A 27,757-nucleotide genomic window follows, 5' to 3' on the forward strand; every position below is an offset into this window, starting at 1 on the left:
TTCATCTACTATTTATAGCCAGAAAAACTGTGAGAATTTTTCCAGGGCCTACAGAATAAGAGCTACTTAATTCCTATACTATTAAAAAGTGTAGCCTAAGCTTGCCTTATTTAGATATTCAAGTCACGGGTATATACCCAGTAATGGGATGGCTGGGTCATATGGTGCTTCTAGTTCTAGATCCTTGAGGAATCGTCGTACTCTTTTCCATAATGGTTGAACTAGTTTACAATCCCACCAACAGTGTACAAGTGTTCCTATTTCTCCACATCCTCTCCAGCACCTGTTGTTTCCTGACTTTTTAATGATTGCCATTCTAACTGGTGTGAGATGGTATCTCATTGTGGTTTTGATTTGCATTTCTCTGATGGCCAGTGATGACGAGCATTCACCCAAAGGATTATAAATCATGCTGCTATAAAGATACATGCACATGTATGTTCATTGCGACACTATTCACAATTGCAAAGACTTGGAATCAACCCAAATGTCCACTAGTGACAGACTGGATTAAGAAAATGTGGCACATATACACCATGGAATACTATGCAGCCATAAAAAAGGATGAGTTTGTGTCCTTTGTAGGGACATGGATGCAGCTGGAAATCATCATTCTCAGCAAACTATCGCAAGAACAGAAAACCAAACACCTCAGGTTCTCACTCATAGGTGGGAACTAACAATGAGATCACTTGGACTCGGGAAGGGGAACATCACACACCGGGCCTATTATGGGGAGGGGGGGAGGGATTGCACTGGGAGTTATACCTGATGTAAATGATGAGTTGATGAGTGCTGACGAGTTGATGGGTGCAGCACACCAACATGGCACAAGTATACATATATAACAAACCTGCACATTATCCACATGTACCCTAGAACTTAAAGTATAATAATAATAATAAAAAAGATATTCAAGTCATTCCCAACTACTCCCACATCACACTTTTTTCACTAGGGAACCCGAAGTGCCAATAAACCTTACAAAGTTCGCTCAAGCATCTTACCATTGGTACTTGCTTTTGTAGATGTTTCTTTTGTAGGACATGCAATCATCTTAGATGTTCCTTTTTCCAAAACTTTAGTTTTATTAGATGTTACTACTGCCACGCGTTCAGTCTTTACAGGTCTTGGCTTTTTCTCCCATGCGATCTTCCTAAGTCTTCCTGTTACTGGACATATAAATTGCCCATATGTTTCTTTTGCAGGCCTCGTAATTTTTCTAGGTGTTTCTTCTGCTAACTGTTCCAACTTTCCAGATGTCGCTTTCCCCAAACATTCAATTTTGTCAGGTGTTCCCTCCACCAAGGGTGCAGCCTCATCAGGTGCAGCCTCATCAGGTGTTTTTTCCACCAAGCTTTCAGCTGTGGCAGGTGTTTCCTCCACCAAGGGTGCGGCCTCGTCAGGTGATTTTTCCACCAAGCTTTCAGCTGTGTCAGGTGTTGCCTCCACCAAGGGTGCGGCCTCGTCAGGTGTTTTTTCCACCAAGCTTTCAGCTGTGTCAGGTGTTGCCTCCACCAAGGGTGCGGCCTCGTCAGGTGTTTTTTCCACCAAGCTTTCAGCTGTGGCAGGTGTTCTTTCCGCCAAAGGTGCACCCTCATCAGGTGTTCCTGCAGATGTTCCTGCTGCCAAACACACAATCTGGTTATACTAGATTCTTCTACTAAATATCATCCTCCTGACTCTTCACCTGGCAAACTTCTACCCCTTCTGTATGCTTTCCTGAAATATTACCAAACTTTTCTTTTTTTTTTTTGAGACAGAGTCTCGCTCAGTCACCCAGGCTGGAGTGCAGTGGTGTGATCTCAGCTCAATGCAATTCAAGCAATTCTTCTACCTCAGCCTCCCAAGTAGCTGGGATTATAGGCAAGGGGCCACATCGCCCCGCTAATTTTTCATATTTAGTAGAGACAGGTTTCACCATGTTAGTTGGGCTGGTCTCAAACTCCTGAGCTCAAGCAATCCATCTACCTTGGCCTCCCAAAGTGCTAGGATTACAGGAGTGAGCCACTGCGCCTGGACACTATCAAACTTTTTAAAGCTTTAATTCTTCACCTTGGATATAAAATGTCTGACACATGCTGAATACAGTAACAACATGACATAATAAGTAATAATTATAAGCTCCCAAAGGGGTTCTGGCACAGAGTAAGCACTAAATAAAGTAATAAATAATAAAAAGATGATAATAACAAGAAAAATGCTTAGTACCTTAGTAAAGTAGTAAATAATAAAAAATGACAATGATAATAACAAGGAAGATGCTTAGTGCCATAAAGATACCTGACAGTTGTTAAGTGGACAAGTGGATAAATGAATAAAGAATGTTTTTTTAGAAAATTCTGTTGGAAAAATGCAGAAATTCAATAGGGACACCTGTACTGTATTATGAGCACCTCAAAGACCCAAACAATGTGTATTCTATCTTTGTCTCTTGCAACTTGCAAAACCTAACTTATAGAGGTCCTTTGATAAATATATAATAAGTGCTCATATAGTTCATATTGTACAATGCATTATGTCACATTTAGGTATCACAGTAGCATTTTTGTTCTTATGAAAGATTTGTGTAACTTTATTATAATTTGTTGAGCCTAGAGTTAAGCTATTTGAATATTTATAATGATAATATTTTGACTATTAGAAACACAGTCTCTTGTTGTAACAAATTACTATTAACACACTAATTATCCAGCAGATAGAACAACATATCTTGTTCTAATGAAGTAAATATATCTTATTTGGTTTCAACTTAGGGGGAATGAAGTTGATAATAGTGAGACCTTGTTGGTACAAGACTATGTAACATAACCTGCGCTTCTCAACAAAAAAAATTGCTTTTCTGACTTCTACATTCAGTAAGTATCTTTGAAAAATAATCTCCTATTGGTACTGAGGCACCCTGGCTAAGTTTTGTGATTCTTGTTGGCATTTGTTTATGGTGCCAGAAAAGTATTACTAAATTTCAAGTTCTAAAGATAGTTACTTTTTTAGTGACACAAGTCACTATGTCCCACAGTTGATCCTTGAATAAGGGTTTCACTGTAGCAGCCCACTAATAGACAGATTTTTCTTTTCCATTGCCACTGCAAGATAGCAAGACAAATCTCTCCTCTGCCTCCTCCTTATCAGACTACTAACATGAAGGCAAATAAGAATGAAGACCTTTATGTATAATAATTCACTTCCACTCAATAGTGAATATATTTTTTCTTTCTTATAAAAGTTTCTTTCTTCCAGCTCACATATAAAATAGAAACTATGAGTTAATTGACTGTTTATGCTTTCAGTGAGGCTCCAGATCAACAGTGGACTACTAGTAAAGTTTTGGAGGAGTCAAAAGAAACAGATTTTCATATGAAGCAGATTTTCAGCTACATGGGGGATCAGCACCCTAACTCTCATTGCTTAAGACTCAACTGTAATTAATTCTCACTTACTAAATCCAAACTATGTATTGTAAAAATTAAATAGAGCCCAGAAGTTCAATACCAGCCTGGGCAACATAAGGAGATCCTGTCTCTACAATAAATTAATTAATTAATTAATTAATTAATTAATTTAAAAAACCGTGTTTCTTCATCGGTTATTGTGGGAGTTCAGTCAAGCTGGTGAAAAACATTTTAATATGAAGTTATAGGACATAGACACAAATCTTCTTGGAAGGCCAGAGGGTTTTGTAAAAGTCTCAAGATAAGGTTAGCTTATTTACTTATGTGGTCTTAAGACTAACTTTTGATCACCCATGGGCAGGATGGCTCTCCTGGGGTGGGGGGGGTGACCAGATTAATTACCCACAGGTGTGTTGACTCAAAGCCTTTGTCATTAAAACTTTGCTAATAAATGCCCACAGGGCCAGCTAGCCAGGACTGTGGCTGCTGACTCTTTACAGCACCTTCCTTGGTGTCTGTAATCAGCTCAGAACCCTTGCTGCTCTTTCACTGAATATGGGTGTCTGGGTATGTGTCTCAATCATCTGTAGGACGGACCGCCGCAGGTTATAATATTCAAATGTTACAGCTTTCTGTTATTAATTCCTACTTTTCATTATTAGATGTTCAATTCTTTGTGGCTTGTAATTCAGGGCATGTAAGCTACTTTATAATTTGTAATAAAATTTGTTTATAAATATATGAATTCGTTAATATATGAAGCAGAATTTCAGCTGCTTAAATTAAATTGGCTAACCTAAGCATCCCCTATTACTGAATTCATCAATCACAACAAGGGTTATACATTTTATAACAAGCCTAAGTTGTTAGGACAATTGAGGAAACATACAAGATAGAAACTTAAAAATTGCATTACTTATGTATAGAAAAGTATTATATAGGATTTTAGGGACCATAATTAAACAAATATTTTTTCAGAAAATATTTTTAGAGATTATAAACTACCAGGAGTTGGTTTTTTGAAAAGATCAACAAAATTGACAGACCACTAGCAAGACTAATAAAGAAGAAAAGAGAGAAGAATCAAATCGACGCAATTAAAAATGATAAAGGGGATATCACCACCGACCCCACGGAAATACAAACTACCATCAGAGAATACTATAAACACCTCTACGCAAATAAACTGGAAAATCTAGAAGAAATGGATAATTTCCTGGACACTTACACTCTTCCAAGACTAAACCAGGAAGAAGTTGAATCCCTGAATAGACCAATAGCAGGCTCTGAAATTGAGGCAATAATTAATAGCCTACCAACCAAAAAAAGTCCAGGACCAGATGGATTCACAGCTGAATTCTACCAGAGGTACAAGGAGGAGTTGGTACCATTCCTTCTGAAACTATTCCAATCAATAGAAAAAGAGGGAATCCTCCCTAACTCATTTTATGAGGCCAACATCATCCTGATACCAAAGCCTGGCAGAGACACAACAAAAAAAGAATTTTAGACCAATATCCCTGATGAACATCGATGCAAAAATCCTCAATAAAATACTGGCAAACTGGATCCAGCAGCACATCAAAAAGCTTATCCACCATGATCAAGTAGGATTCATCCCTGGGATGCAAGGCTGGTTCAACATTCGCAAATCAATAAACATAATCCAGCATATAAACAGAACCAAAGACAAGAACCACATGATTATCTCAATAGATGCAGAAAAGGCTTTTGACAAAATTCAACAGCCCTTCATGCTAAAAACGCTCAATAAATTCGGTATTGATGGAACGTACCTCAAAATAATAAGAGCTATTTATGACAAACCCACAGCCAATATCATACTGAATGGGCAAAAACTGGAAAAATTCCCTTTGAAAACTGGCACAAGACAGGGATGCCCTCTCTCACCACTCCTATTCAACATAGTGTTGGAAGTTCTGGCTAGGGCAATTAGGCAAGAGAAAGAAATCAAGGGTATTCAGTTAGGAAAAGAAGAAGTCAAACTGTCCCTGTTGGCAGATGACATGATTGTATATTTTAAAAACCCCATTGTCTCAGCCCAAAATCTTAAGCTGATAAGCAACTTCAGCAAAGTCTCAGGATACAAAATTAATGTGCAAAAATCACAAGCATTCTTATACACCAGTAACAGACAAACAGAGAGCCAAATCAGGAATGAACTTCCATTCACAATTGCTTCAAAGAGAATCAAATACCTAGGAATCCAACTTACAAGGGATGTAAAGGACCTCTTCAAGGAGAACTACAAACCACTGCTCAGTGAAATCAAAGAGGACACAAACAAATGGAAGAACATACCATGCTCATGGATAGGAAGAATCAATATCGTGAAAATGGCCATACTGCCCAAGGTAATTTATAGATTCAATGCCATCCCCATCAAGCTACCAATGACTTTCTTCACAGAATTAGAAAAAAGTTCATATGGAACCAAAAAAGAGCCCGCATCTCCAAGACAATCCTAAGTCAAAAGAACAAAGCTGGAGGCATCATGCTACCTGACTTCAAACTATACTACAAGGCTACAGTAACCAAAACAGCATGGTACTGGTACCAAAACAGAGATATAGACCAATGGAACAGAACAGAGTCCTCAGAAATAATACCACACATCTACAGCCATCTGATCTTTGATAAACCTGGGAAAAACAAGAAATGGGGAAAGGATTCCCTATTTAATAAATGGTGCTGGGAAAATTGGCTAGCCATAAGTAGAAAGCTGAAACTGGATCAAAACAGAAAACCAAACACCGCATGTTCTCACTCATAGGTGGGAACTGATCAATGAGATCACTTGGACTCAGGAAGGGGAACATCACACACAGGGGCCTATCATGGGGAGGCGGGAGGGTGGAGGGATTGCATTGGGAGTTATACCTGATGTAAATGATGAGTTGATGGGTGCAGCACACCAACATGGCACAAGTATACATATGTAACAAACCTGCACGTTATGCACATGTACCCTACAACTTAAAGTACAATAATAATAAATAAATTTAAAAAAAGAGAGATTATAAACTACCTACAATGAAATTATTAACTAATTCTGAATTATAAACTAAAAATTAAAGCTACATATATATATACACACACACACATATGTACATATGTAAACACATGCTATTTACACATTGCTTTTTGAATTGCCTTTTTGTGATCAACACTTCCATAATCTTATGGTAGCACCACCAAGAGTAGTTTACTATCAGAAGTCTTACCTGGACCGGCATTTTTAGGTAATTTTCGTATATATTCCAAAAGTTGTTGATGAATGCTAGGTATTAAAATGTAATAAATAAAATTACTATTTTAACACTGATATTATAAAAAACATTTACCAAATGTATTAAGTTCTTAGAGTATTTCAGACAATATCAGAGCTAATATCAGAACATTACTTATTCCATAGACTTTAAGTTTGTTAGCTCTATGAACTTATTAAGTTTCTAATTAAAGAAGAATTAAAGTAAGATGAAATAGTCATGAATTGAGGGCAGTATAACTCAGTAAATTAAATACAGTTAGCTTGGCTTAATGGAAAATGTTCCTAACTCAGAAAAAGTTCTAGCATGTTACCAATAGGTACTTTTTGTTGAACAAGCTGCTTCTCTTAGGCTCAATGTCTTCTAAAAATGAGGATTTTAGAGCCTCATTTCACTAGGTTATAATAAAGATTTAACGAGATAACATTTTTTAAATGCTCAAAGAAATAGTGAAGCAATGAAATAACTTGTTCTTGAACCTTATTGCTGAAACTATTTTAAAATTCCCAATAAAACCCAATGTGTTGGCCTGGTGTAGTGGCTCATGCCTGTGATGCAAGCACTTTGGGATACTGAGACAGGAGGATTGCTTGAGCCCAGAAGTTCAAGACCAGCCTGGGCAACAAGGGAAGACCGTGTCTCTACAAAAAATAAATTTAATTTTTTTTAAAAAGTGTTTCTTCATAGGTTATAATGTTCAAATGTTGCAGTTTTCTGTTATTAATTCCTACTTTTGGTTATTAGATGTTCTAGTCTCTGTGGCTTGTAATTCAAGGCGTCTAAGCTATTTTATAATTTGTAATGAAATTTATTTATAAATATATTAATTCATCAAATTGGATAACCTGATTATCCTCTATTACTGAGTTCATCAGTCACACCAAGGGCAGAAAACTAATAGATGTCAGCATCTGGCTTGGACTACTACTACTCTTTATCTACCTCCTTAAACCTGAACTAACAAATCTTTGTTAAACTGAGGCTTAGTCACTATGTTCATTTCCAGCTGCTGTGGAAGACAAAACCCTACCACTATTTTTTGTAAGTTCCACAAAGAAGATGCAAGTTTTTATTTTCTCATTTCTGAGATGCCTACTTACAACATATTTGCACAGAAGATCCTATGTGTTACTCACCACATCTCATTTCATACATCACCTACATACATATTTTTGGTATGAAAATCACAACTGCAATACTTGGTGTCACGCATTTTGCTTTGACTCACACCGTTTCCTTAGAGCTAGTTAGAAAGTAGTCAAACGTCCTTTTGGGGACTGCAAGAAATATGCAACACTTCACAGATTTGTGTGCCATCCTTGTGCAGGGACCATGCTGATCCTCTCGACATTGTTTCAATTTTAGTATATGTACCACTGAAGCCAGAACAGATCCCAACTTTTACACATGAAGACTGATCAATGATGGATGAGGCTTAGCTCTGTTAAATCTAACTAACTTACTTGAGATAGAGTGAAGTCTATTGAATGGCTTCATGGTAATGCAGAATTTGAAAATATTTTAAAAACTCGATATAGAGATGCAAGTAGCATGAGAGATTTTTGCTTTTAGGAAAAAAGAATCACTTGAGGGGACAATTACAAGTTGGAACCGACTACAAATTTGGAAAGATGACATAGGATCTTACAGAATAAGATGAGGCCTTCTACTACCTATAAAATGGTGCCTCACAGGATATAAATTGCCAGGGATATAGATCTGGTAACAAAATAAAAATGGATCTCTAATTTATTCCTGTAACATTATTTCAACCTGTCTTACACTTTTAAACTATCACAACTAATATTTGCTAGAGAAAATAGAAAAAAGTCATTGAAAGGATAACTTACCATGAAGGTCTAGGCCAAGTCCAGGCTAAGATGTGGGTTTCACATCAGGTTTTGAGTGGGAGGAGAAGGGTCAATTTGCTCACTATGTGGGTGGCTAAAGTTAAAAGTCCTAGCTGCCAGAGCAGGGTGCTGGTACTTTGGAAATAATGGCTGAGAATATGTATGTGAACTTTAAAAAACTAATGACTTTGAAGTCTACATATGGATCACCATAAAGGCTGAGGGATCTATGTCAGTAAGGTCACAAAGGTCAATCATTACCAGACTGCAGGAGCAGTTTCAATGGCAATGATGCAGCAACAGAATCAATGGAAACAACAAAATTCCTACTTTTATACATGAAGACTGATCAATGATGGATGAGGCTGAACTCTGTTCAATCTAACCAACTTACTTGAGATATGGCGATTTCCACCTCCAATCCTTTTGACTTATACAAAAAGAATGTCTTCCTTGGACTTAGGGAACCCTTTGGATTTTTTTTTTTTAAATTCAAGTATTTAGATATGGAAGACAGCCCCTAGGGGACACTATCAGGTTTTCTGCTAAAGTGGACGTTTCAAGACCCAAATAACTAATTAGAAAAATCAACTAGACAACATTAGAGATAAAGTTGTTGAAAGTCCTTAAATAAAGAATCTTGGACACGATACTCCTAACTAGTCTAGCTTTTTGCCTAGTTTCTGGCTGATGAAGTGAACTAACTCACATTCAAAAACTACCTGAAACAAACTATAAAATCTCTCCTAGCCTCTAAATGTAAACACTTACTGATCAAATCCACAAGCAATAGCATAACGTACTGCAGTCATTCCACACGTATCTTCAGCAAAGACGTCAACATTTCGCAGAAGCAGCATGCCGACTATCTCTGATGATCCATGACATACAGCGAGCATGAGAGCTGTGCTAAAATAACAAAGAGATCACTTCATTATTATGAGCAGAACCAATTTAATATGTGCCTGTCAGTGTAGAATTAACCATTTACATGTACTAACAAACATAAATATCTTGAGTGCTCAAATGTTTATCCTTGTAAATCACCACGAAGGCTTAAAGGAAGGAGCAAAAAGACTCATGTCCCAATGGGATATGGCATAGTAGAATTGACTAATATAAAGTCCTTTGAGGGGCAAGAAATTATGCTCTGTTCACTAATCTAACAGAGGCAAAGATTTAAGTGAAGAATTATCTATTCCTTCCTTAGTCTGATGTAATAGTTTATACTTCAAAATCAGCTAGAAGTCAGACCAGTGACAGCAATCTGAAGGCTTAAAATAATATTAGGAATAATGATATTAGTAGTAGTCATGGTAAGTTTAGTTAATGATGCTGATAAGAATGTATGAGATCCTGAATTAAATGCTGTTGATATTCATAATGTTACTTCAATGCAATCATCCTTAAAGGACATATTATTATTCTCTTTTTCATATAGAAAATCATACTTGGTATTAAGTAATGTTTGCAAGGTCACACCTATCAAGTGAGGAAGCTAGAAATTAAACTCAGTCTTGTATGAATCAAAAGCCTCTTTTCTCTTTATTACTCACCTATGGCTTATCTTAATTAACTAAAATGTTAATCCAATTAAAGATGTATTTCTTCCCTCTACCCATACAAATTAAAAATAAAAATACACTATGAATAAAAAAGGAAAAATAATAATAAATTCACAGTATCTGGTGATAGCAATTAATAGTCACATAGGGATAACCTAAAATTAATATTCTTCAAATGAAACAACTTAAAGCAAACAGTTATCCTAAAGACAAAATGGTTTTAAACTCCTATTTCTATTTAATTTCGCTTTTTTTTCCTTTGGGACAGAATCTCGCTCTTTTACCCAGGCTGGAGTGTGGTGGCACTATCTCAGTTCATTGCAACTTCTGCCTCCAGGTTCAAGCGATTCTCCTGCCTCAGCCCCCCGAGTAGCTGGGACTACAGGCATGTGCCACCATGCCCAGCTAATTTTTGTATTTTTAGTAGAAACGGGGTTACACCATGTTGGCTAGGCTGGTCTCAAACTCCTGGCCTCAAGTGATCCAACCACCTTGGTTTCTCAAAGTGGTGGGATAACAGGCGACAGTTACCATGCCCAGGAAATATTGCATTTTTTAAAAAGTGTATAAAAAACAGAAGTCAGAAAAATACTATAAAAGTGTTAATCATTCAATATTGAATTATAAAGTAAACTTAAAAAGTTCATACTTCTTAAAACTAATAGAGAACCACTGTAGCTAACAGAAGATAATGCAACCAAAAACATCAGATTACACATAGGAATCAGTCAATATAATAAGAGAAGATAAATCCTACTATATACTGTTCTTTATGTTGACCAGTCAAAATAATTGCTTTTCTTCTGATAATTTGTGTTGATATTTTCACTATAATCTAATAATTTTAAGTAAATGTTATTTAAAATTGTTATTACTCTAGAACAAGTGTTATTACTCTAGAACACTGCACAAGTGTTTTTTAATCAAAAAGAAATACTATACCATTTAAACCTATTGACTGCATTCGCATTTGCATTTTTTGTCAGTAAAAATTCCACAATTTGCTCACTTCTTTTCGTTATGGCCAGTAAAAGTGGTGTGAGGCTAGCCTGTAAAATAGCAAAACAATTTAAAATTCAGGAAATTACATATTTCTCAGCTGAACTGAAAACCTTATATAAAATCCTATGAACTTAAACACATAAAATAGAAAGTAAGTCAATAGCAGTCCCTTCTTTGTCCCTTTTCTGTGCTTTCCCATGCACTGCACCTTCCCTTGTAAATATTCAGCCTCTGCATCACCATGTTAACTCTGGTTATCTCCAAAAATCATTATATTATGATGATTTTATGGTTTCCCATCTAAACCAAGAGCTTCTTGAGGGCAAGGGCTGTATCTTTTATCTCTATATCCTTAAACCCTAAGACATAGTAGTAAATACTTTGTTTTTGACTACATTAGTAATCTAAATTGTTACTCCTAAAGCAGTGTTTCTTAAACTATATTCCAAAGAATAATTACCTTACCAGAAGCACTATACCTCAACAGATTCTACCATTATCTATTTTCAAGAAATATTATAAAACTGTGAATTAAATGTCCATTATTCAATAAATGACTTGAGCTTTGACTATTCCTTATTTGACAATATATTTCTGTGGCAGACATTAACATTTGACAAATTATAATTTCAGGGATACAGATCTGAAAGTTTCCCAAGAAAAATGGAGGTTTCCTTTGGGTAATACCAACTCGCTTGATTCTCTTCTATCAATAATCCCAAGATCCCAGATGCCGATGTCAACACACCTGTTCTACATGGGTCACTAAGGAAGTGACTCTAAATTAATAGAGATTGGCTTCAAATGAACTTTGATTGCTTATTATTAAATGGTCCATGGGGTTTCTCCTATTACGAGACAATAGAATTTTATCTCAGCTATTAAAAATTCAGTATGAAAGTTTATTCTCAATTATAATGATAATCCTAAGATTCTAATGCATATCTACTTCTTAAAATGCAACAATCCATTTTTATTCTGGTTTCTATGTAGTTGCTACTTAATTTTTGACAAAATATCAAAAATATGAATAAAATGACTTATTAATTAAAGTTCTAACTCATCTATATGGATTAGCATAATAGAAGCCACTAAATCACTTGAATTTTAAGGGACAATTCTGAGGAGAAGGATGTAATATTTTCTGCAATAGGCATAACCTATTCAAATATAACCATGATTAATCTAAAAAGGCTTAAAGGCATTTTAATAGAAGATAATTATTTATGGTTTATATACAGAAAAATCATTGTTTAAAAAGTCTTCTAAATTCTAGAAGTCAACCCCATTATTAATGAATTAATGTAAAATATAAACTATACAAACTATATATTATAAACACCTATCAACTGTCTTGAATACCTTGAAATTTTACCAAAATATACTATGAAAGAGGAATTGATAACTGAAATATTTGCCGAGGCAAAAGAGGTAAGTCAAGTAAGTGATGTAACTAGGTGGGCATAGAAGCAAACTGGAAACATATGCTTTATGTAAAGCTAGAACGTCTTCATAGTATACCAAACAGTCATATGGGCTCAAGAGACACCAGATTCAATCCTTTAAGAGGAAACCCAGATTTCTGCATATTTCCTAAATTTTACATGTTGACTCAATTTATGCAGGCAAATTTTGCTTTCCTCTAGTTTTACACTAACTGGAAAGAAAAAAAGCACTTGTGTGGGAAAGAATATTTGAAAAACTTTTACCTTTAACAAATTCAAATATTTACCATCAATGCACAGAAAAGCCATACTCTCTAATAGTTCTTGTAAAAACATAAATATTTGAAGTAAAATCTTAGACAATTAACTTCTTTCAAGCTATTTTCATTCAAGGAATGTTTGAGCTTCCAAATATAAAAAACCGTACACATGTTAATGTTAAAACAAATTGATTTCAAATATTTTGAAAATAACATTGGTTAATGTCTACCTTGTTTTGCGTTTCGACGACTGCACCGTGGGACAGCAGTTTTGCCACCACTGACAAATTCTTATTATAAACAGCATAATGGAGAGCTGTGTTGCCATACACATCTACAATATTTAGACCGGCACCAGAGTCTACCAGAATATTTGCACAATCCTCCCTCTGGCATTGTAGAGCCTGTCAGTATTAAAGCAAGAATTATTATAAACTAAATAATTTATAATATAAATTATAAAGAATATAAATTATAAAGTATAGGAAATCAAAATAAATATTCCACAGGTTTCAAAACTAGTTGTATTTCAATGAGATAAATTCATTTTTATTCTATGTATTTAAACTAAATCTATCTCCTGCTGAAAAAAACTGGCTACTGTTTACCTTCATCAGAGGTGTCCTGTTTTCACCATCAAGGACGTCAAGCTGGCACTTTCTGTCTACCAGAAATGTTACTACTTCCGCATGGCCGTTGACACAGGCCCAGTGTAGAGCAGTCCTATGAGAGTGAGAGGACTTGTTGGCAAAGTGTAGTCCACTGTCTCAAAACATACAATTATTTATGTGATTGTAAACATTAAATGCCATGCTCTTTTTCTGCCTTCAAAACAAATATTTAATATTCTCCTGAAGAAAGTACAGCATTCATTTGCTCTCATTACTCACTGCATTAATGAAAGAGTGGCCCATCTGAATAGAAAGAGCTTGGTCTTTGGATTCAGTTCAACTTAGGCTTGAATATCACTTTAAGGTCTTTCACTTTCTAGCTGTCACTTAAACTTTCTGCACCTCAATTTTCTCATCAATGAAATGAAGATGAATACAGCAGTTATCTCACAGGTTATCACTATGATGCCTCAATGAGAATCTATGCAAAGTATTTTGGAGAGTTCCTAGCACATGTAACAGCTCGGGAATTGTTAGATACTATAATTATTACTACTGCTTAACAAAGACAACATTTTAAGTAAAATGGTGCAATTAAGCCTACTTTGTGGTGTGTTTTAAAGGTTAGAGATAACATTGTGTTTTAATGATTCTAAGATGCTCAATTTCTCATATTTTAACATTTCTGATTGAAATGCCACTTATAATTCATTATTTATTACCACTATGTTTGGCAGAAATTTAAACAATCTTTTACTGGTGCATAAAATAAGGAGGCATCACACAATTCACAGTGCCTTCCAAGAAGTGGAATATAGTATATACAACAGGACAAGGGCAGTCCTAGTCACAGGATTAACACTGAAAAAAATTTTAGCCTTTTAGAGTACTAAGCAAAAGGAGAGTTGAAATAAAAACAACAAATTATTAAAACACAGTACTTCTTTAATATTTTAAAAGCTTCAAGCCAAAGGAAACTTGGGATTCAATAAATAGGTATGGCTCATCTAATTCTGTATTTAGATTTATAGAATGTATGTAAATTCTATTTAGATTTATAGAATACATGTAAATTAGGTATTTCCAATGATTAATATTGCTATTTAAAGCTATTATAAATTTCCAAAATTACTAGTTTCTCACTTCAGAAGTGTTTTTGTTTGAAAGATGAGAGGAAAAGCTTCAATTGAGATTCAATCCTAATACTCCAATTTTAAATCTCTCACTTTGCTCAGGCTGAGCAAGTAAGTGTGAAATTTTTAAGGATGAAAGGGTCTTGAGAGTTAGAATGTATCTTCTACATAATAGGCATTCAGCTTACATGCGATAAATGGATTAAAAGAATGGATCAATACAGTTGGGAAGTTCAGTATCTTAAAAAACTGCTATAAATAAAGCACTTATATTTGCTCTTTTATTTTTCTAATAACACTACACTAAAGTGATTAATCTATAGTTATTGACATATGTAATAAATCTATATAATAAAAATGTGTCTAATAAAATATGTAAATAAGCACAGATAAAAAGATTCTCTTCTGAAGATGCTAAAAGTTCACAGAACATACTAATCCACAAAAAAGAAAAATTAAAATATAGAAAGCAAGAAACTATTTCATCTGTGTAAAATTCATATTGCTGCTCCTCCCAAAAATTATTTTATTAATAATAAACTTTTACTAATAGCATTGTCCATGCTCAATGCAGAAATCAAAGATAATAAAAAGGAAAAACATTTTATATAAAAACAAATGTCCTTCACAAATTTTATATTTTGTACATAATTTCAGATAACACAAGACCATAGTCTGTGTGTATGTATAATCAAACTGAACTTTACTTTACCCTCACTTAGTATACCAAAATACATTTTCAAATGTCAACATATTTCTGAATATATTTCTACCTTGAGTGATCACATATTAGCCCATGCTGTAAACTCACTGAAATGTATTTATAAAAGCCATTAAATGGATTTTTAATACATTGATATTTCAAGCAGTGCTCAGAAAAGAAATTGTGTGTATGTTTCATTATTTTCTAAAAATATTTTTGTGTAATAGAATTGGCCACTAATGGGCATATACAATTTTTGAAATATGGTACTTACCATCAAATTGTCTATTTGAAAAGTCATCTGCAACTTAAACTTTAAGGAGTACTATAAATATCACTGCTTTTTATCCGCACAAACTTTGTGGATAGAGAACAGTATTTGACTCCTTTTTTAACTTAAATGCCTTCCCTAACCGGGAACACTAAATTTATTTCCTTTGTGCATAGGTCACTTGCAGATCTTAAAAAAGGACTTTGTCCAATTTTAAATTACAGGCCAAGTACTTTTTTTAGATCTGCAATTTAGATCTCTAATTTAAATTGCCCAATTTTAAATTAGAGGGATTTTTGTTGATTTGAGTGAATTCTCTATAAAATGAAGAGTTTTAAATCTAATATATATATACACACACACACATATAGTAAATATTTTTACAAGTATGCTGCCTTTTATTTTTTCTCATATGCAGGGTGGTTTAATTTTTGTTTTACTAAATTGCCCTTCAGAATGCTTGCTTCTGACAATCTTAGAAAAGTTCTGTCAACATAAAAATATATCTGTGTAAATAGGCATATATGTTTTCTTCTGTTATTTTATCATTTTGTACATTAAAAACTTTTAATCTATATTCCATCAGGAACTTATTTTCTGGCATAAAAATCTAATTTTCTCCAAAAAGCAGGCATTTTACTTAAAAAACTAATTCTTTTCCTACTAGTATAAAGTGTGACCATTACCACGTTCTAAATTCTTACATATGTTTGGGTGTTTCTGGATTTTCTATTCTGTCGTATTAATTTACCTGTCTTGTCAGCTGTTAGTAAACAATTTGTGATTTTTTTTTTTTTTTTTTTTTTTTTTTTTTTTTTTTTTTTTTTTTTTTTTTTAGAGAGAGAGAGAGAGTTTCTCTGTCACCTAGGCTGAATTGCAGTGGTGGGATATCCGCTCACTGCAATCTTCACCTACCGGGTTCAAGCGACTCCTGTGCCTCAACCTCCCCAGTAACTGGGATTACAGGCACCCGACATCATACCTGGCTAACTTTTGTGATTTTGTAAGAGATGGTGTTTCACCTTATTGGCCAGGCTGTTCTTGAACTCCTGACCTCAGGTGATCCACTCGCCTCAGATGCCCAAAGTGCTGGGATTACAGGCGTAAGCCACCGCGCCCGGCCCATCTTGCGCAAGTTAATGGCGCATTTTGGTATCTAGAAGGGCAAGACTTTTCTACTCCATTACAAAATATGTAAAATGTCATCACAATAGTAAAAGCCTGTGTAATTCAAAAAATGTTAAAACGTTGATAACTTTATTTGGTTTATCTAAAATTGATAAAGAACTCGCATCTTAAGAAAAATCAGTCTTCTTAAATTCAAGAACATAAACCATCTTCTCACCTCAAAGTTTCCTTCTAAGGTCCCTCAGCAAAGAACATATTTACATAGACATTCATTGATATCAAAATGGATATTGGACTTTATCCAAAGAATGTTTAGCCAAGAAGTACATATATTATGGGAATTATTTCATTATGCACCATTTCATAATGTAGCTAACATTATCTTTTAAAGCTTGTACATTAAAAGTAAAACCCTGTATGTACTTAATTTTGTGAGTTAAATCATTAAAATTCTCTACACAGTGCTCTGTGAGAGGAAGTAGGAGTGAAGGAGAAAGCAGCTAAAGTTTGGGGTTGATTTTAAGGTGGCCTGGGCCTTCTGCCCAGCAGGGCGCCCCCGTCCCAAGCCTGGGGGCCTGCCAGGGAAGAAGGCCTAGACCCTGGGGCCCATGGTGGCCGCCCTGCCGCCAGCCATTCCTCCACCTGCTCCCTTCCTCCCCAGGCCCCCCAGCCCCCGACTCCGAAGGGGAAATCCTCCTGCAGCCACCATCTCCTTCTGCAGCCCTGGCTCAAGCAGGGCCTGGTACCTCTTCCTGGCGTCTTTTACATTAAGGTTGATGGTCTTCTTCTTCACTGTCATCTTCTGCAGCTTTGAGACTTGGCCCCGGGAGGCAGCTTTATGGATCTCTCTAAGATCCCCGTACTGGATGATGTAGGAGTCGTTGTTGGTGTACACTAGCTGGCTGAAGGGGCTCGGGCGCTCCTGGCCCGTGGGCAAGTCATTGCCACCACCGACTGGAGAGAGCCACTGCATGGCTGCGGCAACCTGCTAGAGAGAGCCCGCGCCTCCGGATCGCCCTCCCCCAAACCCCTCCGTTGGCCCTAGCTTCCCGCTAGCCTTTCCCCAGCCACCACCCGCCCCCTCCCACCCAGATCGTCTTTGCCCTTCTTCAGTCCACGCAGTGCCTCGACACCCGTAAAAAGTTCTGTTTTCGCCAAGCTCTTGCACACTCAGGCCTCTCTCAGCAGAAACGCGCAGAGCAGAGCCGTTAGCCAGCAGCGCATGCGCAGCTCAGCAGGCTGAGGAGACACGCGCCCTGGCCACGTTCCCCAGGCACCGCGTGCAGGTGGCAACTGCCGCTCAGGCACTTCCGTGTTGGCGGGCCTCCCTGGAACGGAACATGGGGGGCGCCATGCCACACGGCCCGCTTGACATAGCCACTCCCGGCCCCTCCTCGACCTGCGATCCAGGAGCTGGACCCTGGCACTGGGCACGGTGCAGCCTCTGGGGTGGCACTGAGGGTCGGTTCCCGCCCTCCTGCAGTCAGGGACCCACCCCCTGATTTAGGCGCCCCAGAGGCTTCTGGCCCAAGGATCCGCGCTGCTGGTGACACTGACAGTGTCAGGGTTGCAGCCCCTGCTGCTGCGTGCCGTGTTCAGGTAGGAGCGGTACCTGAGTCCATGATGGAGGCTAATTTTGTATTTTTTTAAGTAAAGACGGGGTTTCTCCATGTTGGTCAGGTGGGTCTGGAACTCCTAGGCTCAGGCGATCTGCCCAGGATTGCACAGTCCTGATCCCAGGACAGATTGCCTGAGCCTAGGAGTTCCAGAACTGCCTGACCAACATGGAGAAATCTCATCTCTACTAAAAAAAAATACAAAATTAGCCGGGCATGGTGGCACATTCCTGTAATCCCAGCTACTAGGGAGGCTGAAGCAGGAAAATAGCTTGGACCCAGAAGGCGGAGGTTGCAGTGAGCCGCCCATGGAACATGGGCAGCGCCATACCACACAGCCCGCCTGACATAGCCACTCCCGGCCCCTCCTCGACCTGCGATCCAGGAGCTGGACCCTGGCGCTGGGCACGGTGCAACCTCTGGGGTGGCACTGAGCGACTGTTCCACCCTTCTGCAGCAGGGGACCCAACCCCTGACTTAGGCCCCCTGGAGGTTTCTGGCTCAAGGCTCCGCGCTGCTGGTGACGCTGACAGGGACGGGGGACGAGCCACCACACCAGGCCGATGTATTCCTTTCTGATGAATAAATTGACTGGGTGCCAATTTATCATCAGAAAATATGGATTACTTCACTAAACCATCTCCCAAACCTCTCCTCTCGGTGCTCTGCCTTGGTTACTTTTTTTTTTTTTTTTTTTTTTTGAGACAGAGTCTCGCTCTGTTGCCTGGACTGGAGCGCAGGGGCGCAATCTTGACTAACTGCAACCTCTGCCTCCCAGGTTCAAGCAATTCTACTGCCTCAGCCTCCCAAGTAGCTGGGATTACAGGTGTGGGCCACCACGCCCAACTAATTTTTGTATTTTTTAGTAGAGACAGGGTTTCATCATGTTGGTCAGGCTGGTCTTGATCCTGATCTCATGATCCACCTGCCTCGGCCTCTCAAAGTGCTGGGACTACATGACAAGCATAAACCACCGTGCCCCGCTGTAATTTTTTTTTTTTTTTTTTTTTTTTTTTTTTTTTTTTGGAGGCGGAGTTTCGCTCTGTCACCCAGGTTGGAGTGCAGCGGGGCATTCTCGGCTCCCTGAAAGCTCCGCGTCCTGGGTTCACGCCATTCTCCTGCCTCAGCCTCCAGAGTAGCTGGGACTACAGGTGCCTGCCAGCACGACTGGCTAAATTTTTTTGTATTTTTAGTAGAGACAGGGTTTCACCGTGTTAGCCAGGATAGTCTCGATCTCCTGACGTGATCCGCCCGCCTCAGCCTCCCAAAGTGCTGGGATTACAGGCTTGAGCCACCGTGCCTGGCCAATTTCTTTTTTCTTTTCTTTTGATTTTTTTTTTTTTTTTCTTGAGATGAGTTTCTCTCCTGTGGCCCAGGCTACAAGGCAATGGTGTGATGGGCTCACTGAAACCTCCACCTCCCGGGTTCAAGCAATTCTCCTGCCTCAGCCTCCTGAGTAGCTGAGATTACAGGCATGTGCCACCATGCCGGCTAATTTTGTATATACATATGTATATTTTTTTAGTAGAGACAGGGTTTCTCCATGTTGGTCAGGCGGGTCTCAAACTCCCGACCTCAGGTGATTCACCTGCCTCGGCCTCTGAAAATGCTGGGATTACAGGCATGAGTCACCACCGCCTGGCCAGTTACTTTGCAATTTAAGTAACATAAATGCTGGCTGGGCACGGTGACTCTGGCCTGTACTCCCAGCACTTAGAGAGGCCGAGCCCAGTGGATCACCTGAGGTCGAGGTCGAGACCAGCCTGGCCAACATGGAGTGAAACCCTATCTCTACTAAACATACGAAAATTAGCTTCTACTAAACATACAAAAATTAGCTTGCGGCCTGGCACGGTGGCTCAGGTCTGTAATCCCAGCACTTTGGGAGGCCGAGGCGGGCAGATCACCTGAAGTCAGGAGTTGGAGACCAGCCTGGCCAACATGGCAAAACCCTGTCTGTACCAAAAATATCCGGGCGTGGTGCTGCCTACCTGCAATCCCAACTACTAGGGAGGCTGAGGCAGGGAGACTCACTTGAACCTGGGAGGCAGGGGTTGCAGTGAGTGGAGATCAAGCCATTGCACTCCAGACTGGGCAACAGAGCGAGACTCCTTCTCAAAAACAAAGTCTAACTAAAAATAAAAATAAAAAATAAAAAGTCTAACAAATTGTAGAGACTACATTTCATTAACTTGCAGTGTTTTCTTTGTTAGTTTACATTAAAATTTAATTATTTATTCCAGAATAGGCTAGAAAGGTATAATGCACTCTCTTTTCCATTGGAGATGAAAAATAGGAATGATTATTCTTGGCTCTTCAGGAGTCCTTGAAGGTCCGTGGATCTTTTATCCTTAGTGAAATTGATTCTTACCAATTAAGCATCAGTAAAATGACCAAAATAACTATAACTTGAAGAAGGGTTAATAACTAAAAACATATTCAAATATACATGGCCACCACTAAGACCTTGATCAACAAAAGGACAAAGAAAATGAATGCACTTTTAACACATACATATATACATGGGACTATGTTCTTTTCACTAGTAGCGATTAAAGAAATGCTAATATAAAAAAGAGTAAATGAACCATCCTACACTATTAAAGGGGCATAAGAAAGGAATATCGATGGTCCAGTTAATAATACTACCAAAAGGCATACTAATATTTTTCTGGGGGCATTGTAAATTAGCATAGTGCTTTCTGAAGGAAATCTGCCAATATGTTTTTAAAAATAAAAGGATTTAATTCTCTTTGATCTACTGGCTTATGCTTTGGAATTTATTCTAAGGAAATTGTTCAAATGAACAAAAATATACATAAATGAAATTATTTGTTGCATCATCATTTTCAATAGGGAGAAATTAGAAATTACTTAAATTCATCATAGAAATGTGGATAAATGATAGACTATCAACTTAGAAACATATTGTATTCTTGGCCAGGTGCGGTGGCTCGTGCCTGTAATCCCATCACTCTGGGAAGCAGAGGCGGGTGGATCACTTGAGGTCAGTAGTTCTAGACCAGCCTGGCCAACATGATGAAACCCGGTCTCTACTAAAAATACAAAAATTATCTGGGCGTGGTGCACGCGCTTGTAGTCCCAACTACTTAGTAGGCTGAGGCAGGAGAATTGCTTGAACCTGGGAGCTGGAGGTTGCACTGAGCCAGGATTGTGCCACTGCACTCTAGCCTGGAGGACAAAGTGAGAACCCATCTCAAAAAAAAAAAAAAAAAAAAAAAAAAAAAAAAAAAAAAAAAGAAACATATTGTATTCTCTCTTAGAAAGGGTAGATGAATGGAAAAGTATTAATAATGAAAATAACCAAATAACCAAAAATTGGGCTTATAAACTATGGAATTATAACTATTAGTATTTGAAAATATATGCAGATCTACAATTCTTCACATGGAATTACAAAATTCAACATTTATGAATACCTAAACATAAGTTTGGTAAAATCTGATCTATGCTGATTAGGGGTATTTATAGTCTTATTTTTTTTAGATGGAGTTTTTGCTCTGTTGCCCAGGCTGGAGTGCAATGGCGCAATCTTGGCTCAGTGCAACCTCCACCTCTTGGGTTCAAGCAATTCTCTTGCCTCAGCCTCCCGTGTAGCTGGGATTAAGGCACCTGCCACCACACTCAGCTAATTGTTAATAGAGACAAAGTTTCACCATGTTGGCCAGGCAGGTCTCAAATTCCTGACCTCAGGTGATCCACCCACCTCAACCTCCCAAAGTGCTAGGATTACAGGTGTGAGCCACCGCACCCAGCCAGGGGTAGTCTTTACTGATCCCAGTTCATGTGATTATTCATATGATTTGCCACTAGGGATATTCCATAATATGCAGTATATTTATCACATTACCTTTCTAAAATCTAAATATTTTTGAATTGTGATTTCAAAGAAATCTGACTTTGAAATCTTAGTTTGAAATCTGATCCTAACGATTTCAGATAAGCTATTGGAAAATATTACAAATGACAAAAATTGTGCATTAAGATTAAATTGTTGATTAATTTAAGTCACCTTGCAGCCGAGTGTGGTGGTTCATACCTGTAATCTCAGCACTTTGGGAGGCTGAGGCAGGTGGATCACGAGGTCAAGGGATCAAGACCATCCTGGCCAACATGGTGAAACCCCATGTGTACTAAAAACACAAATATTAGCTGGGCGTGGTGACACACGCCTGTAGTCCTAGCTACTCGGGAGGCTGAGGCAGGAGAATCGCTTGAACCCAGGAGGCAGAAGTTGCAGCGAGCCAAGATCGCACCACTGCACTCCAGCCTGGTGACAGCAAGACTCCATCTCAAAATAAATAAATAAATACATTAATTAATTAATAACTTTGTATATCATAAGGGTTTAATTAAAAAAAAACTTTTTTGTAAAATATATGTATATTAGTATTATTAGTTCTTATAATTTCATCAATGTGAGGCATAAATAAAATTTGTTAAGTTAAAACTTTCATTGTACATTCATTCATTCATTCATTTATTTTCAGACAGAGTTTCGCTCTATCATCCAGGCTGGAGCACAGTGGCATGATCTCGGCTCACTGAAATCTCTGCCTCCCAGGCTCCAGCGATTCTCGTGTCTCAGCCTTCCAAGTAGCTGGGACAATAGGCATGTGCCACCATGCCCGGCTAATTATTAAAAGTCCTATAAGAACATTAGAGTTCTGGGATTATTTTTTGTTTATTTAAGAGACAGGGTCTCACTGTATCACCCAGGCTGGGGTGCAGTGATGTGATCATAGCTCACTGTAGCCTTGAACTCCTGGGATAAGAAATTCTCTCACCTCAACAACCCCAGTGGCTAGGACTAAGGTGCTTGCCACAACGCCCAGCTAGTTTTTAAATTTTCTGTAGAGATAGGTCTCACTATGTTACCCAGTCTGGTTTCAAACTCCTGTGCTCAAGGGATCCTCCCAACTTGGCTTCCCAAAGTGCTAGGATTACAGGTGTAAGCCACCATGCCAGGATAAGAACATGAGATTTCTCTTACCATCTGTTTATATCTAAGTGGAATAGTATAGTATTATGTGTCAGTGTTGAATTATTTTAAAGTATTATGCACTGAAACATGCTAATAATCTGGGTCAGTTTCTATCTTGACCTAGACTTAAACATATTAGCTAACAAGAGGGGCCCAAAATATTGATTACACACCATCTCCTTATTTATTTTTTTGAGACAGAGTTTTGATCTGTCACCAAGGTTGGAATGAAGTAGCATGATCTCGGCTCACTGCAACCTCCGCTTCCCCTGTTCAAGTGATTCTCCTGCCTCAGCCTCCTGAGTAGCTGGGATTACAGGCATCCACCACAAGGACCAGCTAATTTTTATATTTTTAGTAGAGAGAGAGTTTCACCATGTTGGCCAGGCTGGTCTCGAATTCCTGACCTCAAGTGATCCGCCCACTTTGGCCTCCCAAAGAACTGTCATTACAGGCATGAGCCAATGCGCCCAGCCACCATCTCCTTTCATTAAAAATTTGTGAGCTGAAAATAATTCAAAGACAGTTATTTTCATATAGAGTCATTTAATCAAATAGGGATTAATATTAATGACTAATATTAATACTTATTTTATCTAAAATTATGTCTAACTGATTTTTCTAAATTCTCTGACTTGCTAATAATGTTAAACATTAGGTTTAATACATATAATTAGGTCTGTGTGGATGCACTATGTAAATAAAATTGTTTTTAACATTTTGTAAGGTCTGCTGCTTTACAAGTCTTATTATCTTTGTTCCATTTTGATACCAAAATTTTAACTGTGATAATTAGGCTGGAGACACCAAATCGAGGTATGTTTATATAATCACTCTCAAGGATCTCAAGGGTCACTTTCTGGTTGCATTATGAAAATTGTAAAAGGATTCAAGTATATATCCCTGATAATAGCTCTTGATAAATCATATAAATCTATATGATAGATACAGTTTAAGATTTAGATCTAGATAAATTCAGCAACTCTGTAATTTATCAAAGGGTTTTGGTTAAAATTGAAGACATTCCTCAATATAGAATTAGTTCTAAAAAATTTGTTGCAATGAAGAATGTTAACAACTTACCTTTGTGTTTTCTCTGAATACTGAGCAATTCAAGATAGACATAGAAGTAAAGCATAATGAAATAAACATGTGAGCTTTGTAGTTCATGGTGTTGTTGGCGCGGTGCTTAGCAACAGGGATTTTCCTACACTACACTCCATTACAGGGCACCCTTACCTACTCGGTCACACATGGAGCAGAAACTTTATTGCTAAATTTATAGCACAGCAGAGGCAGAACAGAATTCAATTTCACTTCAGGCTGGGACATCCTAAAGAGAAAAAACACGGAATGGGTGATATGAGCTACCCTAGTTTATTCCTTTCTTCTAGTATCTCCAATCACCTCCACTTGAGGAACTACTGAACAAGAGCACAGGAGCAGTGCTCTAAATGACATTAGATGTCCTTCAATATCTTTGTCAGTCTAAATTCAAAGGAAATATTTTAACTCAAGTAAAAAGACTAGAAAAGAAAGCTAACCCATACGCGGATGCAGAATTTTTTGTTTTTGTTGTTTTAAAATGTCTTGTTTTTGGCCACAGGCACTCTGAGCTAGAAGAAAATATTTAGAAGGATGAGAAATCCTTCTGTATTGAATAAGGGAATTACTCCCAGATGGCAGTGGTGTAAATCTACTATGAAAATAACTATACACACACACACACACACACACACGTATGTATGTATGTATGTATATGTGTATATATATGTGTGTGTATAAAAACATATGTATAAACATATAAATAAATATAAACATATATAAAAATATGTTTATAGAAAAATGTCTGGAATCTTTTTAGAGTCTAGAGTCCTTTTTGATGGCCTTAATTTATAAAAATAGCCTCAAATTATTTTATTTCATTAAAAACTGTAAGAGATTCACATTTTCTCCTCATAAGGTCCAATCAAGTATTTTTCTTTTGAATGAAGAAAAAAATAATAGTCTGTAAAAAAGTAACTCTTTGATTTAGTAGTTAGCAGTGAACAGTTGATATAGTTTGGATGTTTTATCCCTTCCAAATCTCATATTAAAATGTGACCTGTATTGTTGGATGTGGGGCCTTGTGGGAGGTATTAGGTCACAGGAGCAAATCCCTCATGAATGGCTTGATTCTCTCCCTTGGGTAATGAGTGGTAGAGTTTATAGGAGATCTAGTTGTTTAAAAGAATGTGGCACCTTCCCTTTCTCTCTTGCTCCCTCTCTTGCCCAGTGACATGCTGGCTCCCCTTCAAATTCTGCCATGACTGGAATCTTACTGAGGCCTTCACCACAAGCAGTTGCTGGCACTATGCATTGTGTACAATCTGCAGAACCAATGGCCAAATAAATCTATTTTCTCTATAAATGACCCAGTATTAGGTATTTCTTTTACAACAACACAAACACACTAACACACTGGTGAAAATCAACTTAAATACTTAAATACAGGTAATAACATAAATTTAAAATGCAAACTAAGAGTTGTAAAATTTATATTTCCCCTTCAAAAATTAGCATTCTAAATTCTCTCCTTACAATTTGTTTTACTTTATACACTTTCAACTTCCTATGCTCAAGTTTTCAGAAGACATTGAATAACATCACATCATTAAAGAGAAGAAAAGGAAAAATTGACTGCGAAAATTAAGCATACAATGTATTGAATTAATAGAGATTTGTTGAACAATTTTTGTTAATGGAGTTTATATTTTTAAGTATAAATATTTTGCTGCATATCTTTAAACAAAGTTTTTTTAAAAAAAAATCCTATATTTTAAAAATATAGGATATTTACAGCAAATGGTCCCACGGATCCCAATTATTAAACAAAACACAAACATAAATTGATTTCAGTATATCAAATATGCCTTAATAATTATTTTAGGTAGCTATAAAAAGTAGAGTTACCAGATTGAGAGGCATTTCGACTTCTGGGAAGACTTTAAAAACATGAAGCTACATTTCCCACCATCAAAGATTTACGTGTGAGAGATTTGTCTTCATTTGTTTTAATTAGAGCAAACAATTTGCCCATGGGCATCAAAACTTAGAATGAGTTTGACATCACAACACAGTTTATATTCTCTGAGGAAAAATGAAAGGAAACTAAAGAATTTTATTTTTCAGACATCAAATCACAAAACTAAACAGTCCAATTTTCTTTGGGTTCTCAGTGGTACATTTGTGTCTTCACAGTTTAAAAAACCCACACTTTTGGCCGGGCACTGTGGCCCCACACCTGTAATACCAGCACTTTGGAAGGCCGAGGCAGGCAGATCACCAGACCAGGAGATGACGACCATTCTGGCTAACATGGTGAAACCCTGTCTCTACTAAAGATACAAGAAAAACAATTCACTGGGCGTAGTAGCGGGCCCCTGTACTCCCAACTACTCGGGAGGCTGCGGCAGGAGAATGGCTTGAACCCGGGAGGTGGAGCTTGCAGTGAGCCAAGATCACGCCACAACACTCCAGCCTGGGCAATTTTTCTTAAAATCTGGAGGTCTAAAACTTTGCTAAAATAAACGTTTAGCGAGAAACAAGTTCACATGCGTTGGTTGCTGAAACAAACTGCTAAAGGGAATGCACTAAAATGTCGAACACAATTATACAATGTAAATACTCATCGAACATGCCAGATGTTTCCTAAATTTAAATTGTTAAATGGACATCGTGGAAGAATCATTTTAGTTTTAAATTCTATAATAAGCAAAATAACTTTCTTATACAGAAACATTTGTTCCTTTGTGTATAAACCAAATCAAATATCATATATAAGTTATACATAAGATATGAATCATGTATAATGCAACTTATCAAACATTTTAGATGAACATGTCAGTTTTTATATTATCAACATAGAACTGTTTTAAGATAAATCAATCATTTCTTCATTTTTCATCTCAATTTATAAGAGATGGCATAAGTTACATGACTCAGCGAATCTACACTGAAAGCACTGGATAAGTGAATTAATTCACTGGATAAGTGAATTGCAATTTTTGCTCAAATATGGAAAAAATCTGACTGATTATAATCAAAATCATCAACTGTCAGTTACTTTTTCTGCAAGCTCTTTACTTAATATAAAATCTAGACATTAAGAAACTAATTTATCCTCTTAAATGATATAAACATTTTATTGCATTTCATTATTTCTTTGGTTGTCAATTTTGATAGTGTTTGACTAGAAGTCGAGAATAGGAAATCCACTAACATATCCACCTTGGGTGGGCCAGTTACTTACTTTCTCATTGCCTTGGTTTTCTTTCTTGAAAAGTGAAGAATTGTTTTCTTCATAATTATCTCATAATTGTTTTCTGAAAACGTAAAACACTGGTAACATTGCCTGGCATTGAGTAAATTACTAGTTTTTAGTATTAGTATCGATTCACATTTTTCCTACTTAAAATTAGATAATGACTCCTCATTTTCTACATGA

General features: G+C 37.3%; 1 protein-coding gene and 1 non-coding gene across 2 annotated transcripts in view; both read right to left on the reverse strand.

Moving 5' to 3' along the window:
* LOC105470745 (ankyrin repeat domain-containing protein 30B-like) overlaps positions 1-17,714 on the reverse strand; it is a 135,891-nt gene extending 118,177 nt beyond the window's left edge. The window contains exons 1-7 of the mRNA XM_071068728.1: positions 17,397-17,714; positions 13,413-13,527; positions 13,035-13,208; positions 11,040-11,146; positions 9,304-9,441; positions 6,638-6,693; positions 1,008-1,625 (exon numbers count right to left, since the gene is read on the reverse strand). Coding sequence (XP_070924829.1) covers positions 1,008-1,625; positions 6,638-6,693; positions 9,304-9,441; positions 11,040-11,146; positions 13,035-13,208; positions 13,413-13,527; positions 17,397-17,623 — 1,435 coding nt within the window. The 5' untranslated portion in view covers positions 17,624-17,714. The remainder of the gene's footprint in view (positions 1-1,007; positions 1,626-6,637; positions 6,694-9,303; positions 9,442-11,039; positions 11,147-13,034; positions 13,209-13,412; positions 13,528-17,396) is intronic.
* Positions 7,965-8,071, reverse strand: LOC139356469 (U6 spliceosomal RNA). The gene has a single exon (XR_011608441.1). It is a non-coding gene; the product is annotated as a U6 spliceosomal RNA (small nuclear RNA).
* Positions 17,715-27,757: the final 10,043 nt, after the last annotated feature.

This window comes from Macaca nemestrina, chromosome 9 (assembly GCF_043159975.1).
Source record: "Macaca nemestrina isolate mMacNem1 chromosome 9, mMacNem.hap1, whole genome shotgun sequence".
In the NCBI taxonomy this organism is placed as follows: domain Eukaryota; kingdom Metazoa; phylum Chordata; class Mammalia; order Primates; family Cercopithecidae; genus Macaca; species Macaca nemestrina.